This window comes from Pinus tabuliformis, chromosome 5_1, assembly GCF_031772625.1.
Source record: "Pinus tabuliformis cultivar Carrire ecotype Pingquan chromosome 5_1, CPIR1, whole genome shotgun sequence".
NCBI lineage: Eukaryota > Viridiplantae > Streptophyta > Pinopsida > Pinales > Pinaceae > Pinus > Pinus tabuliformis.
The window spans coordinates 448064091-448083128 of NC_142305.1; the positions used below are offsets into that span (position 1 = coordinate 448064091).

The window sequence follows — 19038 nt, forward strand, 5'->3', positions numbered from 1 at the left end:
TGTACCTGCAAAACTGAAACAGATGGAATTGCAACTAACTAAAATCTATCTTGCAGAAATGAAAATGCGGAATTGAAATGAAAGCAGGAAAGGACTAATCTATTTTGTTGAAATCAAATCGCGAGAATGAAATGCTAAACTACGCTTGCAGAATTGGAATTCTATTTTACACTTGTAGAATTGAAATTGCGGAATTGAAAGGCTAATCTATGAAAGCAAGAAATCTCTAATTTACTTTTGGAAAAATGAAATTTTAGAATGGGATTGAAATAAACTACTTAGCAGAAGGTTAGAGTAGGAGAATAGAAGAAAAGAAGCAATCACAAATACTCTGACGCTTCCCCGGCAACGGTGCCAAAAAGATGGTGGGGTCCAGTATTGCAGCAATACTGCTACAACTCCTAGGACTCCCTTCTTTACTTTTATCAACCCGGTAGTTCGTAACAAACTTGGAAGCGTCAGTGCTGTATGCACAAGTACTAGCTTTTTCCGCAACTGTCACTTGGTCAGCTGGCACAAGTCTGCTAGGAGCTTAAGCCAACTTCTATGAGCTCTGAGAAGAAGCTTTTTAACTGATGGATGAAATCTAACTCAAAGAAGGCTGATCTACTTGCAGAAGGAAACTAGAAAGCTGAAAGGAAACGTAAACCCTAGCAAACCCTAATTTTACCAGCTAGCCCTACTGATGCAAGAAAGAGGATGCAAGCTACTGAAAGAGATGCCATTGACTTCTAGGAAGGTAAATACATGTATCTAAGCTACTTCTACAGTAACATCTGGGAAAAAAAAAAAACATCTTTTTGTATTTTTGAATAAGTTGCCAGAATTATCATGCATGCGATTTGACTATTTTTGACTGTGCAGAGGTGGATTGGTGAGAGGAAATGCTTGGAGGAGGTCGGGAAGGTTCAGAGAGGGCCTAAGGGGTCCCTAACACCCTTCCAGAGAGTTTCACAGAGTTTGGATATCAAGAAACCTCATTCGTGAGCCTCTACATGAAGTCTGCAGGGGTTCTACAGGATGTCTGTAATTTTCTACATGATGTCTGTAATTTTCTACAGGTTGTTTAGAAATGGGATTTTGGAGGATGGATGGAGAGAGAAAGGTGCAGGAGTGAGTATGGAGGTAGGATAAGGGTTTGAGGTGGTCCAGGACTTGGTGGATGGAGTTGAGGAAAGATGTAGATGGCTGGATTAGTCCAAGGAGGAATGAAGCAATGTTGCACAAAAATTAGGGTTATGTGAGCAAATGGCAAACTTGAGGCAAGAATCCGAATTAGGGGATGGAGCAGATGAGATTGATGGAGTATGGGCAGATAGAGAAGTTGTATAGGTGCTCTGCAAGTTGTTTTTCCGACTGAACCAACGAAGACTTGTAAAATCTAAGACCTAGTTACGTTGACCTAATCTGATCTGGCTAACAGTAAAGAGGATGAACATAAGTTTTACTCACAAGGAAACCATGTATATTAACTATGTAGCTAAGCAATCAAGAATCTGAACATGTACCCAACTTTTGGAAATGAAAATCAAACACTAATGATTGCATGGCAAAGCAAAGTCAGTGTTTTTGTGGGTAGCAAGGTCACCTTGATCCCAGCTCCTGATCCCACTGAGGGAGAGGTGAAATCAGAGGTGCTTGATGGCCCTTTTCTGAAGCTTTTCCCTGTTAATAACCTATCAACTCAATCTGAACATCAAAATTCTTTCTAATCATCAACAGTGACCTAGTTAATCAGCAAGATTTAATCTACTTAACAGAAATGATTTTGCAAATACATAAAGGAGGCCTTGGCACTCGGGTTGGGCCCAACCCCAAGAGCTGCAGGCTCCTATAAAGAACTCAGATCTGATGCCAAGTAAAGTTGCCTTTCATTACTCAAAAATAATCATCACAAGAAAGTTATACAGCAGTAGATACAAGAAAACGAGCTGAGAAAATGACAACACTATAGTGCAAATACCAACAGTTCCAAAAGTAAACTACGAAGGCTGAGGCCTTCCTATTTATACACTACGAGGGACCTAGCAGCCCTCCTAAATTCAAGGGACTCGGTTGTTCCAACTGTTAGTAAACAGTCACTCTTCCCAAAGCTGCTTGGCTACCTTTAGGATTCGTTTTGGTGGCCTGTTGAGCTCGGAGTTGAGGGTGGAGATTTTGAGGAAGGGCCATTTAATGCTAGAGACAACCCCCCTACAAATCCTCACCTCAAGCTTGGCTGTCACCTGGCCCATAATTGCTTGGTTTTGCTCCAAAATTTGTCCAAAAAACCTGAAATAACCACGTATTAGCCTCCTTGGTAGAGTGACCACCCTTATTCGTTCAAATAACATAAACATACTAAAAAAGCATGCATAATATATGAAAAATGGAGGTTTGAACAAGGACAATTAGGCAAAATGAGCCCAATAAGTTACCCATTTCAAGGCTCATCAGGGTTCTTGGCCAACTTTATTTCTGAGGTATTGTCAATCATGAGTGGAGTCAATTGTACTTGTTTTACCTACAAATCTTCCAGAATTTTCCTGAGCCACACAATTTCTTTTGTTGCCTCAATTGCTGCCACATATCTTGCCTCTATTGTGGAATCTATTGGAACTAATTGTTTATGTGATCTCCAGGAGATAACTCCTGATCCAAGACTCTTAGCATAACCCAAAGTAGGTACCCCAGTTTCTTTGTCTCCATCGAAGTCTGAATCAGAGTATCCAATCAAGCTAAAGTCGCCCACCTGTGTATACTTGAGTCCAAAGTCTTGAGTTACCTTCAAGTACTTTAGAACTCTTTTTGTAGCAGACCAATGTCCCTCATAAGGCTTTTGCATAAACTTGGAGAGGATTCCATCAGCAAATGAAATGTCTGGTCTGGTAGTAGTCAGGTAGTTGAGACTTCCTACAAGCTGTCTATACTTTGTTGCATCCTCAAATTCTTTTCCTTCAATGGATGTGAGTTTTAAGTTTTGTTCCATTGGAGTAGTCAGAGGATTGCATTCGGTCATGCCAAACTTATTCAACAGATCTCCAACATACTTATTTTGAGAAAGGAATATGGACTTTGGATGTTGAGTTACTTCAATACCAAGATAGTAATGAACATAGCCCAAATCAATCATTTCAAAGCCTTTCCTCAATTCCTTCTTTATGGATGCAATGTAGCTCTCATTGTTCCCTATCATCAAAATATCATCTACATATACCACAAGATATACAATTGTTTTTCCAACTTTCTTGACAAACAAAGTTGCATCATCGAGATCATAATGTTTGAAATTGAGTTTTAGAAGATGCTTTGTTAGTTTTTCATACCAGGCTCGTGGTGCTTGTTTGAGGCCATACAAGGATTTCACAAGTTTGCATACTTTATGTGCATGTCCTTTCACAGCAAATCCTTTAGGCTGGGACATAAAAACATTCTCTTTTAGATCTCCATTCAAGAAAGCCGTTTTTACATCCATTTGATGGACTTTCCAACCGTTCTGAGCTGCTAGGGAAAAGAGTGTCTGGATGGTAGCCCATTTTGCTGTGGGGGAAAAATTCTCCTCATAATCAACCCCTTCCTTCTGTGCAAAACCTTTTTCCACAAACCTAGCATTGTGCTTGTCAAGTGAGCCATCAACTTTATACTTGTTCTTGTAGACCCACTTGTAGCCAATTGGTTTGGTTCCCAATGGAGGATCAACCAGCTTCCAAGTGCCATTCTTTATCAAGGCATCATACTCCTTTTGCATTGCTTCTTTCCATTCATCATGAGAAGCAACTTCTTTGAAGGAAGTTGGTTTAAAATATGTAGACAAATTCAATTCACAATCATAAGAAACATCCATATCAACAGGTGAATCAGAGTCATCTACATCACCTCCATTTTGTCAGGTTGAATTTCTAGTTCCTATCTTTCCAACCTCATCAGGATGAACACTTTCAAGTGTCTTTGTCAGCCACTTTGGGGGACCTTTCTAAGATGGTCCAGGCTGCTCCGTTGATTGAGTTGGGACTGAATCAAGATTGAGTCTCCCAATTTTGTCAATCACATCACTCAAAGTATCATCCATTATTGGAGTTTCATGCGGGGGAGAGAGTGCTTCAGAAGAAGATTCCACAGGTTTATCTAGTATAGGAATCCCTCCTTCAAGATGTGGAATCTGATTATCAAATTCTTGAAATGATTTTGCGTTTTCGAATTTGTCCAAGCGATCAAGTTGTCGCTCAACAAAATTTTCAGTTTTGGATGATTCAAGAAATATTACATATCTATATACAACAAATTTTTTATTGACTTCATCATAGAGATTGTATGCTTTGGAGGTGTTTGAATACCCCAGGAAGATACACTTACGACTTCTTGCACCAAGTTTGTTTCTATGTACCTTTGGTATCAAGGCATAACATGTGGAACCAAAGACCCTGAGATGCTTTACCAAAGGAATGTGCCCATACCACATTTCATAAGGAGTCTTGTTTCTAATAGCATTAGATGGACATCTATTCTTTACATATACAGCACGTATAACTGCATCATCCCAAAACATCAATTTTACATTTTTTAAAAACATCATGGAGCACACCATATTTAAGATTGTCCTAGGAATTGTAGGCAAACTAGTAACACCATTTTTCTTGAAAAAGTGAAGGTTGTCATAGTTCAAGTGTCCAAATCTAGCATGCCATAATAAACTTGATGGAAATGTACCTTATTCATAATGAGAATTGTATGAGAAATTTTGTGCACGAGCAGAGGTACCCTGCAACTTGAGAAGCCTTTCTTCTTCTATCCCCATCATGACAAGTGAGTGGTCTGATGTTTTTCTCACCTCAATCTTGCCATCAAACATATGAATAGAGTGTCCTTGCTGGCGGATGTGGACCAAGGACAATGAGTTTCTCCTCAGTTACAGGAGATATAAAACATGATGTAGAAGAAAGTCTGGAAGACCAAGCAATTTAAGCCTAATTGTACCAAGCCCTGATGGCTTGAGTTTTGATTTGTCTGCAAAGTATACTGCTCCATCAGCATTGTCAGTAAATTATTCAAAAAAATATCTTCTAAAAGTCATGTGGCAAGTTGCTCCTGAATCAATCAACCAATCATTTTTCCAAGAAGCAAGTGAAGCATTAAATAAGTCTTCATTTACTCCAATAATACAGTGTGCCACAACATAGTGAATGGATTCAGGTGCTTTACCTTTCTCTTTGTCATTAATTTTACCTTTGGGTTGGTTTCTTTCCTGCTTAATTCTGTCCCAAGGCAACTTGCATGTACTGGATGCATCATGTGATTCATCTCTTTTGTAGTGTATGCAATGCAAATCAGACTTTTCTCCTTGAGAGTGTATGCCCCCCTACCTCTAAAATTTCTTCCTCTTCCTCTTCCTCTTCAACCACCTCTTCCTCTGGAAGAATCTTGAGCAAGATTCTTCTATCTATGTGCAAGACACACAACCTCTTTAGAAGACTAAGGAGCTGTCTTCTTCCCAAAAGCTTTCTCTCTTTCAGCAAAATTTTTCACAAGGGATTCAAAGGTAATATCTTTGAGGTTTCCATTTGCTTGCAATGACTCAAGATAATTTAAGTAAGTGGGATAAAGTGCCTTGAGAAGGGCTATCAGAGGAATGTCCAGTTCAACATTAGTGACTTTGATATCATGCATAATAGATTTTACTTCTGATGCAAGAGCAAGAGGATCATCATTTTGTAATTCAAGGGTGAACAATTTAATCATGAGTTGAACAACTTCAAGTGCAGAGTGTGAGTCATAGAGTTCCTTCAGTTTTTGTAAGGCTTCGAAAGCATTTGAAAATGGAAAAATATGGTGACTCACCTCTTCATTTATTGATGCTGCAATCAATGCATAAGCCTTGCTATTCTTATTTTCCCAAATGACGAATTCCTTGTTTGAGGTAGGTTGTTCTAGCTCTTTGTCTCCGTCTCCAACACACAATCCTTTCCACAACTCATTAAAAATGAGAGTTTGTTTGATTTTCCGAGACCACTCAAGATAATTTTCCTTGTCGGTGAGAACCACTCCCACAATAGATATCAATGAATGCATTTTAAAAATCTGTGTACTGTAAAAAAAAATGTACTTCTGCTGCCAATACACTGTAAGAAATTGCACTTCTGGTTGTAAAAAAAACAATTCTAATGTATATAACAGAGGTATATATGAGGGAGGCGCAATGAGATATATAAAAAAATGTGATATCACAACAAATCATTAAAAATCTTAAAGATTCCCACCTTAGATAATTCGATTTGTTTTTCAGAAAAATCATAACAGAAGTATGTGGAGATATTATCACACAACGTGAGGGAGGGAACGCTTATTGGAGGTCTACGAGGGAGGGAGCAGCGTATGTAAAGGAGCCAACATATAGGAGCTACCAACGTTTACATACATGCAGCGTGGAGAGGTATGGTCAGCGTTTACAGGCAATGTGGAGTGGAATGGGTCAGATATATGTGTAGCGGAGGGGGCGAGCGAAGCAACTTCCAACATGGGAGGAGCAGCGTAGCGTGGGAGGTATGGAGCGGCTTTTATAGGCAGCAATGTTGACAACAACGTTTACAGGCAGCAATGTTGCCTTGCTATTAGAACTTGTCCATGAGACGCTGCAAGCCTGGCTACGTGTGAGAGACGCTAATATACAGTGAGAAATGCAAGTTGAGGCTGCGTTCCCACCAGTTGCTATGCCTCCCCGCGCTCTCAACCATACACAGTGTTAAGAAATCCTCTCGACAGATAATAGAGAGGTACTACTCTCGTATGACACTCGACGTCCATACCAACAAGATAATTGTTGAGGAAGTTGCCATTATTCCCTCCAAACGTCTCAAAAACAAAATTGTTGCATTTGATGAAATGTATTCAAAAAAGGGGCTCGTGAGAGGAATCTAGCTGAAGCTTGAAGCGTTAACGAAGAGAGGTTCGGTTCATTGATGAGAGGTTGAGGAATTTGTGCTCGCAGAAGGCAGATGTGTCAAGCTGCAGAAATGCAGAACATGGGCAGAATAGACAGAAGGGAGTTACAAGGGCAGGAATGCTAAAAATAGAGCTGGCTCTAATACCATGTCAGGCTAGGAGGTAACTCCTCAAAAATGAGATTGTATTATTCATTTAGGTTGTTCATTATTATATACAAGAGGGAGTGACTTTTCAGTTTCATCTCCCGATGACTCTCCATTTCCTCTATTATTTATTTACACTAATTACAGTTGTTCACCCAATCCCTATGATTAGGTGTCAACACTTTATATGGGACAACCACTATATATAGGTGTGTAGGGTATTCACATTTCCATGGTCAGTCAAGCTCGGATCTCTCTGAAATTCGGATCATAGAAAAGAGACAAGTTCGGATGGAGCTCGAAGAATAGATGAAGGGATAGTGAGGATTTGTTTAGGGCTAATCACAAAAATAACAGTTTGGATTTCTAAGAGAAGGTATCGGTGCTTCAGCAGAGAAACATTGCTTTGAACAAGGGTATATATATATGACAGTTTAGTGCTATGAAGAAGCCACAGTACGGTGCAATAATAAGACTATAGTTTGGTGCCATAAAGGAGCTACAGTTCAGTGATATACCACAGTGTTTCAGACCCCTTGACTTAAATAATAAGGGTGATTGATTCAGAGCTTACTTAGAGACCCTGGGTTTGGATTGAGAAATTGGACCTTTATAAGAAAATATCAGGGGCAAATTCCCCTTTCTATATAATAATTGTGGATCAGTAGCAAATGCAGATAGAAATATTTTTCCAAAGCAGATCAATAACATCTCCCTCCCCCCATGCTCTACGTTCTCTCCCCACCCACAACCAACTTCATAGATATATATCTATCTATATATATATATATATATATATATATATATATATATAGATATTATAGCCCACCAAATAATTATTTTTCCCCTCTCAGGGTATGCACTTTCACTTCTATTCTAAGCATGATTAGAAGATTCTATGGATATAATACTCTCTTATAATGTTAGTATGTTGAGAAACAACAACCAATCCTCAATTTGTCAAATGAGCAAGCCTTTCACCCTTCTCTTTCCTTCTTCTCTTCCTCTCCCCTAGGGTTTAGAACTTTTATTTTATTTTTTTACAATTTTTTGTCGAAATTGGAGAGACCTTCATTTAATTTTGGAGAGAAATTGTTTTGTGGGTATGAAATTTGAGTGTTAAAAGAAACCATTTAATTTTTTATTATTAATTTAAAATAGCGAATAGGAATACAAAATTGTTGATTAGAATTAGTTTTGGTGGTTAGTGGAATAGTTATCCTTTCTATCTAGATTTAAATTTTATAAAGTGACATGTTAAGTTTTTGAAAAGATTAATTTATGTGGTGTTTTTAAATGAGTATATAATGTTGCATTGACATTGTACCAACAACCTCACTCTTGTCTCTAGGTTGATAGGTAGGGTGATTTCTTTCTTTCGACGTTCCCCAATGCTAAGCCATGGAAAAAGAAAATAAAATGAAGACAGACATAAATTATAAGTTTTTATTATTAATTTGTAATAGAGAATACTTCCCAAGGTGGGTGTACACTCTGAAACTCCCACATGAGGACGATCATCCCCACGTAGCCACCACCACCATCATTTAAACAAGACTATTCATAGATTTATTTTAAGAATAATATGGCTTTAGAGTAATCTAGATTTATATTAATTGACCAAGTTTAAATCAAAATACTTTGAATTCAAATTAATAAAATCATTGTCTCTATGAATCTAGTGCAATAGTCAACCATGGCATGTAACAACACCACAAAAACCCCACAAACAATAGTGTGTCGTCTCTCTAAGATGTGAGGAACAAAAACCCTTAAAACCCTTCTATATTAGTTTCAAACTCTCTTTCTTGTTTCTCCTCTCAAAGGAAGTATAAAACTATTGTATATTGTAAAATTATACTCTATATCGTATAAAATTGTTATAGTTTTAGAATTATAGATGGATTCATAGACCCTTTTAAGGGGGTCATTGAGTCCATCAATCTAAATTTTAGCATTGCAGACACATTTAGAGACCCCATAAATTTTAACACTGTAGATGGATTCAGAGACTCGATTGTTAAAATTTAGTGAAATGTAACACTTTGGTATCAAAATTGCAATTTTCCATTTCTAGAGTGACAATTAAAAATGACTAGCATAAATGACTAATTCATATACTTGTTGTACTTGTTGGTTGGTCATATTTTTATTCTTGGACTTTAGTAGTCATTTATGTTAATCATTTTTAATTTTGTCACTTATTATCTAGCCATATATTTTAGTCCTTGACTAGATTTTTAAGTTAGTCACTTTTAGTTGGGTCTCTTATTATCTAATCATATATTTTATCCCTAGACTAAATTAGTCGTTTTTAATTGGGTCACTTAAAATTGCTCAAATTTAGTTGTAATTCACTTGAAATAATTTTGGTGACTAATGTTTTAGCTGCGTAATCACTAATCTCTCATTTTCTACTAGTGGTTATTGAGTGCGTTTGAGCAGATCGACTTACACAGTTTGCAGTATTCAACAATGGCACAGTTGAAGCTAGGGAAGAGATTGTAGTGGGGTTTGCAACAATGGGAATTTCCAGAGAAATTCTCAGGAGGATTTCCAGTGGTTCAAGGTTAGGACAGGAGGTCAAATTATCCAACAGCGGAGGTTGTATTCTATAGTGCGAGTTAGCCAGATTCCCAGTGTTAGTTTCAAGAGGACACTTCGTTTTAGGTGCTAGAGGTCGAATCTATTTCTAGGAGGTAGAGGGAGGCAAGACGACTTACTAGGAAGGGTTCCCAGAGGTTGAATGAATTTATGGAACAAGCAGTGTGCATTTCCATCCAGACAATGTAAATTGCCAGGGAAGTGCGGGTTTGCCAAAGAGGGCCAGATTGAGTTGTTATGAGAGAAAAGGATTTTCCTAGTATATTAGATTAGCTAGCAGTTGTAATTCTTTATTTTTGTTGCATAATAATAAAACCCCCATCTCCTGCATTAGTTTTCCCTTCAAGGTTTTTCCAGGGACAATTGTCCAAAAATAATGATGCCAATTTTTTGTGTGTGTGCATCTATTTCTCAGTTCCGCATTTTATTTTTCGCGTCATTCTATTGTGAAGAATGCATCAGTGATTTAATCATTATTTGTCGAATAATAATTCAGAAGACAAACAAACTACTAATAGTTGGAAAATTAAACTCCAGTTGTTACGTTCAAGGAATTTTCACATAGGATACATAATGCTTGTAGTCGAGGGAAATGACAATTCATAGATCCGGTGATGGAAACAAATTTGGAGACTTAAATGTCCAACATATCCAAAAATTTTATGTGGCTCCTTTTGAATAACAAAGTGCTTGCCTAGGATATGTTATAGAAAATAAAGTTTGTATGTCCAAGATGATGTTGTCTTTGTAGCCATAACAATGCAAAAAATAAGATTTGTAGGTCTAGGGTGGTGTTGTCTCTATAGTCATAATAATGAATCTAACCAACATCTCATTATGTCTTACACTTTTACAAAGCAAGTTTGGTTGGAAATAAAAGGATTTGCAAGACTAAAAATGCTTGGAGTAGGAATACCGTAGAGGAAATGCTCAAAAGGTGGTGTTTGAACAAGGAAACTATGAAGTGCAAATCTCCTCCTCTTTTTATTGCTTGGATAGTGTGGTTGGCTAGGGGTTCAAAAGTCTTTGAGGAAAACGATACTTTACCTTTGAAATGGGCTATCCAAATCTCAAATATTCTAGTCGTCTTTCCCAAATGTAAGGAAATTTAGTGTACAAAGACGGCACGAGCTTTCTTTAATGATGCCTCTCAAGGAACCCTCTCCCTTAGAAGTGGGGCTAAGGGAATTATCCAACCTTCCTCCAAGCACTATTTTTCTTTTATAGATGGAATAAGGCAAGAAACAAGCAGTTTATGTGAATCAATGGCTCTCGAACTAATGCTAACATTGGCACAAGAAAATGGTGTTACTAAAATTTAAATATATAGAGAATTACTCTTTGTTATTTAGTGGATGAAAGGAAAAAACACTTTGAGGAATTTCACCATGCAACCTTTGTTTCTCGCATTCTAACATTTAATTAGTCTTCAATCACGTTTGTTTGCATATGTTTACAGGGACAAGAACAAGTAAATAGATGGTTTATCTAAATGTATTGAGCTATAAAGAGGAATTTGGAAGGTCTTTGAAAGCTCACAATGGCACTCTTCTACTTGTATACATGATCACTATTTTTGAAATTTTCACTTTGTTTTGAGATTTTGGGTCTTTGTCTTTTTAATGGATGAATCATATTGTGTATGGAACAAGAATATTTTTTGAACTTTAAAGATTACCATATGGACTAATTTTTTTAAATTGGGATCATTGTTTTAGAAATGCAAAAACGCTATATTTTTTATATTCTAATGTATATAGCTAAAAAGGATTGTATTCTTATTAATTAATTATTAATTTATTTGAGATGCAAAAATAAATTATGTTAAATAAATAATTTTAATTATTTTACAATTTTTAAATTACATTTTAAAAATATAAAATTATTCAAATAAATTAAAATAAAATAAGCTACATAAAATATAAAATAACATTTATTTAAAAAATAACAATTAACATTGAATTGTACTAATTTTTTTATTTAAATAAATAAATATAAATATTTTAAATAATATTCATCTATTTTAATAAAAAATATTAACATTAAATTAAAATTATCAATATTAAAATTAAATTAAAATTATCAAATTCAAACAGAGTTTAAACCATATTTTTAAATAATCTTTTTCAATTTTAACAATAACGAGTGCCTATGATATCTTTGTACTTCACATCTGTTGTATCGTAATTCAAAATAACGGAACAATAAAACGCATCTAGCAAACCGTCTTTTGGTTGTGTAAAGATCTTAATAGTTTTGTATAAAGAATTTTTTTGTCGGCGTGAAAAAAACGCTGAAATTTATATATTGAAAAACTAGTACATATTGACCACATATAGTAAATATCTTCCAGACATGAAGACCAACCAAGTGGCATTAGTCCACATCCAATAAAAGAGCTGCATATAAAAGAACTATTAACAACAGAATAATATGAGTATCTGTCCACCATAATAAAAACAACATGTATGTTGCTCCAAAACATGGTAAGGAAACCAGAGAACAAAAATAAATAAATAAACAAATTATTGTAAACATAATAATTTTGTGTAAAGCTCATCACTATCAATAATTCTAGATTTCATGTTATTTGTATTTTTTGGTTTAGTATTTTGTTGTATTTTCGTAATTGTGGTTATTATTTTTAATTTGTTATTATGAGATTTGAATTTAAGATGGGATAGGGATTATATTTTATACTATTGTGATAATAAATGAAATATTATATAAATCAATTAATCTATATTGAGTTAAAAACAGAATTTTGTCAACGTCGTATTATTATTATTATTATTTAATTAACTAAAAACTTATTTTTGAATAAAGAGTTTATACTAGTGGAGGAGTGTATTGAAAGAGTGTGGAATGACATGTTAAAGAGTTTTTAACTTATTATTTTCACCTAATTAACTGAAAATCTATAACAATATTAATATTTGCATTAACATACAATATTAATGTTTGCATAATGTTTTTAACAAAGTGATTTTTGCTAAAAATATATTAATATTTGACTATTGTAAAATTATTGCAAATAGATTCCAAACACCAAAATTTTAGAGGCCGAAATTGATGATTGAGTAATGTTGCTAAAATATTATTGTAATTTTTCTTAAACTATATATACATACTCAGGTTTAGTAGAATATAAACCTAATATGTTCATTGGGTAATATTGCTGAAGAGATTATGTCACTTTTAAAAAAACTTGAGTTTCTCCTTTAGAAGCTGCCATAAACGTTGCTGAAGGGATTATGTTACTTCTTTAGAAAACTTGAGTTTCTCGTTTAGAAGCTGCCATAAACATTGCACAACTAATCAATCTAACTCTCAAGGACGAATTTCAGGCAAAAAATAAAAGGACGAATTTCTCCACTGATTCAGTTTTTATTGATGTTTTCGCTTTCAAGGCTTCCGCGTCCATTAGGGCAAAATATTTTCTCAATTTCGTTCAACAATGGCTATGGCTTTGATAAAACATTATCTGGATTTCGTGTAACAATTGGTTTTGACAAAATACTCTTCGAATTAGGGATATCGGGCATGATACTCTTGCCTGTCCTCTTCTACTTTTGTTTTTCTGATATTTTAATAAAGATCTGTAGAAACTGGAACTCATTTTAAATATTCATTTGTTCTTCCTAAATTCAATGCAACTAATCATTTATGGTTGAAAATTATAGCTCTCTGCAAGATTTTTCTCAATCTTCGTGATCATCATCCTGTTCCCAAATTCTGAAGCAAGCAGCAGTGCCCTGAGCAATAATGGTTGCTCATGAAATCAGAGAAAACAGAGCTTCTGTATTTGGCAAAGGTCTGACGCTTCCAGAGCTGATCGTTGGTGGCTTCAAAAAGAGACTCTCAAACAATTCTCCTCCACCTCCAGCTTTTTCTGGTCTGCAACTATCTCACAACTAGTATCCACAGCATTAAAGAGATGTGTTTCTGTCACAGCAGGAATCCTCAGGCAAACTCAACTATTGCTAGGCCTAAGTTCGACACCCCCCCCCGCCCTCCATATTTTAAGTTTAAGTCACACCAAAGTCTGCATCAAACACTAGATCATCTGAAATCTCACAAGAGAACATTTCTCCATCTACTATTAATGATGAAATTTTGGGAAAGCTAATGTGAAATTCTAAGCCCAGTCATTGGACAGAGAATAAAACCTTGAACTTATTTAACATACAAAAATGAATTATGTATTCTTATTAAATGCAATATGGATTTCAGATACCCTGTTTCTGCATCATTTAAAGATAATAATCCCTCCATTTAAATGGTGTGATAAAGAAAACCTTTAACTCTTAATCCCCATCATATGTACAACTAAAGTAAGCATCTTCTTGTTAGGCCTAAAGCTCTAATTAAGATCGGCTTTAGTTTTTCTCTGAAGCCCTCCCATTTCTTATTTTTCAAGATTTTCAGGTCACACCAATATTACACCAAAGTCTGCATCAAACACTAGATCATCTGAAATCTCACAAGAGAACATTTTCTCCATCTACTGTTAATGATGAAATTTTGGGAAAGCTGATCTTAACTTCTAAGCCCAGTCATTGGACAGAGAATAAAACCTTGAACTTATTTAACATGCAAAAATAAATTATGTATTCTTATTAAATGCAATATAGATTTCAGATACCCTGTTTCTGCATCATTTAAAGATAATAATCCCTCCATTTAAATGGTGTGATAAAGAAAACCTTTTAACTCTTAACCCCCATCATATGTACAACTAAAGTAAGCATCTTCTTGTTAGGCCTAAAGCTCTAATTAAGATCGGCTTTAGTTTTCTCTGAAGCCCTCCCATTTCTCATTTTTCAAGATTTTCAGGTCACACCAATATTTGACAATAAAATAAAATCTTCAACATATTTAATCGGTAAAAAAATCATGTATTTTTATAAAATGGAGAATAAGATCTGACAAATTCTATTTCTGTATCAGTTGAAGATAAACCAGTCTAGATCTATCTTAACTTCAGATTTATCAAGGGATTAAATTTCTCAAGTCACAAACCTTACGTCTAGTTTTGCACTCAAAAAGAGGTTTACACCTTGAGATATTTGATCTCTCAGATGGATATAAGTTAGTTTACTATATATATTGAAATATTTTATTTAATATAAGCATGGAAATATTATATTTGAAATATTTGTTTGCTATTACTATATATTTTTCAAATATGATGCATTCATTTATATATCTCTCTCATACTAAGACGTATAAAACATTTATAGTGTAATGAGATTTTTTTTACTTTCTACACACATACATACATATAGTTGAAATTGAAATATCATTTTTCTTAGATAACACCTCTCATATTATATGTAAAATGTACATAGCCGTAATGATGGTCTTACTCTCAATTATTCCTTTTATATATATAGTTTATTTAAAATGCTCATCAAAATATTTTATTAATGGCCAACATTGAAATAATTTCTTGTTAATTCTATGTTGAGAATAAAAGAGATTACACATCTTCATCATATTCATATTGAACCGTAGAAAATGCCTTTAGGCACAATAATTCCTCCATTTATAGAGAGAATTTCTTGACTCTTGATCCTCGTCATATCTACAACCAAAGTCAGCGTCTTTTTGTTTGCATAAGCTCTACTTAAGATCAGCTGCAATTCTATCAAACGCTCCTGTTTTCTTTAAGTTTTTCAAGTCACACAGATATTCTGTGTCAGACGCTAGACCATATGAAATCCCATTCATGATAAAATTTTAGGAAAACTGATCTGAAATTCTAAACCCAGTCATTTGACAGACAACAGATTACTGATTGTATTTGACATGAAAAAATAAATCATTCTTATTAAATGCATTATGCAGTTTAAATCTCAGACACACTGATTCCGTTAAGTTGAAGATATCCTTCATTTAAATGTTATGACAGAAAAAGTTTTGATTCTTGATTCTTTATCATCTCCAATCAGTGTAAGCATCTTCTTGTTAGGGCTAAGCTCTACGATCAGCTGCAGTTTTCTCTCTAGCCCTCCCATGTTTCAAGTCTTCCCAAGTCCAACCAATATTCTGCATCCTATGATAGATCATCTGAAATCTCACTCAAGAGTCTAAACATTTCTCTATCAGATTATCATTAATGATAAAATTTTAGAAAAACTGATCTGAAATCCTAAAACCAGTTATCCGACAGAGAAGAGAATCTTAAACATATTTTAACATGCAAATATAAACCACGTATTATTATTAAATGCAGTATAGATCTCACATACCATGTTTTTGCATCAGTTGAAGACAAATAATTCCCCCATTAAATGGAATGAATCTACAAGGAGCACCTTTATTTAAAATTAAAAGAATATTATATTGTGATATACAATCAAATGGATTTGATACAATGTCTTTGACCCCATACTTTGCTTCAGAAGGGATAAAGAAAACATTGATATGCCCGTCAAAATAATGGACAAAGTATGCCTGCTGTCACAAACCCCCTGCTATGCAGATACTCTTTAATCTCAACATATGTTGAAACCTCCATACCATGCCTCCGAGTGAAACATCAACCTATGAAATGCCTTCAACCTACGGTATAAAACTCCAAGCTATAGTGAATGTAGGTGCCCAACAAGGACGGAGTTGAGTTTCAGCCCCACGCTTCAGAAGCTCAAGATCAAAATCAGAATCTGTGAAACTTTAAATTACCTTTATAGTTTGGGGAAATTCTCCTGTGTTCTTTTTCCCCTCACAGCTTTCAAAGAACAACTAAAATGTGATAAAGGGATTGGGCTTGAAAAGGGAGATGAGGTGCTTCGTATTTCAAGTTTTGTATTGGGAAGCAAAAGTGGTCAAATTAGTTGTCCTATCAGGGATTGTGATATACAAAAGAATAAGAAACGGTAAGAGATGTTCCTCTGTACAAATAAGAATTTTGAATTGGGTAATCGAAAGAGGTTAAAGCTCTGATTGGACTAGGAACAAAAGAATAGTAACAAATTTTGAATGAAGTTACTGGGCTAATCTAGATTTCAAAAGAAAATGTATACGAGCCAGCGAGAAAGGCTAAAATATGCAAGACTTGGGAGCAATAATATCTCTGTTATAGACATGGGCATCTATCAAATCCTTCATCACATTGTTCTTCATTTGTTTCCCGTACAGTCCTTTACATATCCGCAGAGCCCGATCCATGGCCTTTCTGTATGGGGTCAATCCCTTGCTCACCTTCAACTTATCCACTATAGTTGCAGCAGCACAGAGGGCAGTCTCATCCCCAGGCAATGCACAAGTAACAGCATCAATAACACCCTCAATGCAAGGCATCTGCCTGCCCCATTTTTTCAGAAGCACAGGAGACCTAAACATGGGCCAATAAGCCTTGGCGAACGAAGCACGAATCAGCTGCCTATCCTTGGCCTTAACTCTCCCCTGTAACTGTGTAAGCTTTTGCTCCAGCTTCAGAGCCAATTTAGTCATCTCCATCTCTCCGCCCTTCTTATAAATCCTCCCAAAGTCGTCCTCAATGCCCCTCAAATCCCCCTCTAGAGACCGCTCCAATTCACACCGGTGGCACCGACACACGAATGACCATGTCTTGCAGAGTTCCCTCCTCGTCCCCATTGGAAGCAGCACATCAAAATAAGCGAAGGTTACCTCTTCCCCTGCCTTGAGGTCCCTCGCAGCATGGATAAACACATTATCCCCAACATGTAACCGCCCCGCATTAGGACTACAAGAATGATTCACAAAAGCAGGCAATACCCACAGCCCAACGCAGTCAATCTCATTAGAATAGTACAATCCATGCCCCAGCTTCTTAACCCCACAGCCCTTCTCAGTAAGTGTGTTGATGTCTGCAATCCCCAAAATCCTTTCCAGATCCACAGGCTCACATGGGCACTCAAACTCAAACCCTGACACTGCATTGCCCTTAAACAGCTCCATATCCGGAACCCCGAGATCTTTTTTCCTATTCCCATCATCACTCTGCCAAAGTATAAATTTTCCTTAAAACCCTACTGGATCGCCTAGCAACCCTCTCAATCTCGGTCACAAGGTCCTTCCATATAACCATCTTCGCATTTTCCGCAAATTTCTCCGGCAAAATGCCCCTAGCTATGGCAACAGGCTTGCAAACTGCCAAGAGCGTACCAGCTTCAACATCTCTGGTAACAAACAACCCCCGTTCGCCAGGACCCACGTCGGAGGATCGAATTTCCACGGGACCCACATACTCCGCACATTCAGGGGGTCGGCCCGCGAACCCATTTGAAATCCATTCTGATAAATCGAATGTCCCGTTTCGCGACTGCGATTCGAACCTGCGACTCCTATCCAAGGACTCCATGAATTCTGCGGTGTTGGGCTGGTGTTCGAGGGCCAATTGGAAGCATTCGGAAGCCTGTGAATACTGATCGAGCTCCAGCAGAATTCTTCCCTTGCAATAGAGGCTCTTTGGGTGGGCTGGATCTGCCTCCAGTGACCTGTTCACGTCTCGAATTGCATTCTCGAAGTCTCGCAACCGGATTCGAGCCTCTGCCCTGTTGGACAGGGCAATACAGAGTGATTTCTTAAGCTCCTCGTGGGACTCGCAGTGGTCTATGTATTCGGAATAGAGTTGTATGGCTTCGGACCATTCTTCTCGTAGGAGTAACTCGTTTGCTCGAGTTCGAATCTCCTTGGCATAATCCTGCATGATGATTGTTACCCAAGGCTTGCAAAAATAATTTGACTCCTGGCAAATTCTCCCCAGGAAAAAAAAAATGTGAAAGGAACTGGCAAACACCCACGTCAATTCCAGTCAGAGGTCAATCCATCTTAATAGGGAAAGTGTGAAGGAGGCGAATTTACAGATGGGCTCTTCATTGCCTGTGAGAAGAATAGCCGTTTGAATAGAGTGGGCTGACAGTGGTAAATTTAATAAAACTGATAGTCCAGCATAACGAACCTTTGCTTTGTTCAATGATAGCTTCTTTCAATTCCAACGGTTCAACGGTCACAATATTTTTGGGTACAGCGCCCGGATGATTTTTTGGGTTATCCTTTGGCCGGTTATAATTTGTTTGGTTCTTATCCCCTGCTGCAGGTTGGTCCGTTATAATTTGTTTAGATTTTTTCTCCTTGAATCTAGGTCAGTATGGTGTTGCTTATAACTGAGAGGATATAAAATTTTGATGTTATTGGTATTTGTTATAAATTATAGTTGTTTATTATTTTAATTTAATAACTGGTTAAGAATTAAACATTTATTTATATATATTTTTAAATATCATAATTTGTTTATATGATAAGCGAAATTGGTAAATTTTAATTGGGAATTTTTTTGGTACCATTGTTATCTTTTATTATTTAAAACGTATTTTTAAAGTAAAAATGAATTATATGGGTTGGT

At 36.1% G+C, this 19038-nt stretch overlaps 2 protein-coding genes across 2 annotated transcripts; both read right to left on the reverse strand.

Moving 5' to 3' along the window:
- Positions 1-16709: 16709 nt before the first annotated feature.
- LOC149165411 (uncharacterized) lies at positions 16710-17591 on the reverse strand. The gene has a single exon (XM_089429803.1). It carries the CDS (start codon positions 17589-17591, stop codon positions 16710-16712), a length of 882 nt encoding a protein of 293 aa, XP_089285929.1.
- Positions 17592-17628: 37 nt separating this feature from the next.
- LOC149165412 (methyltransferase FGSG_00040-like) lies at positions 17629-18342 on the reverse strand. The gene has a single exon (XM_089429804.1). It carries the CDS (start codon positions 18340-18342, stop codon positions 17629-17631), a length of 714 nt encoding a protein of 237 aa, XP_089285930.1.
- Between the last annotated feature and the right edge of the window lie 696 nt (positions 18343-19038).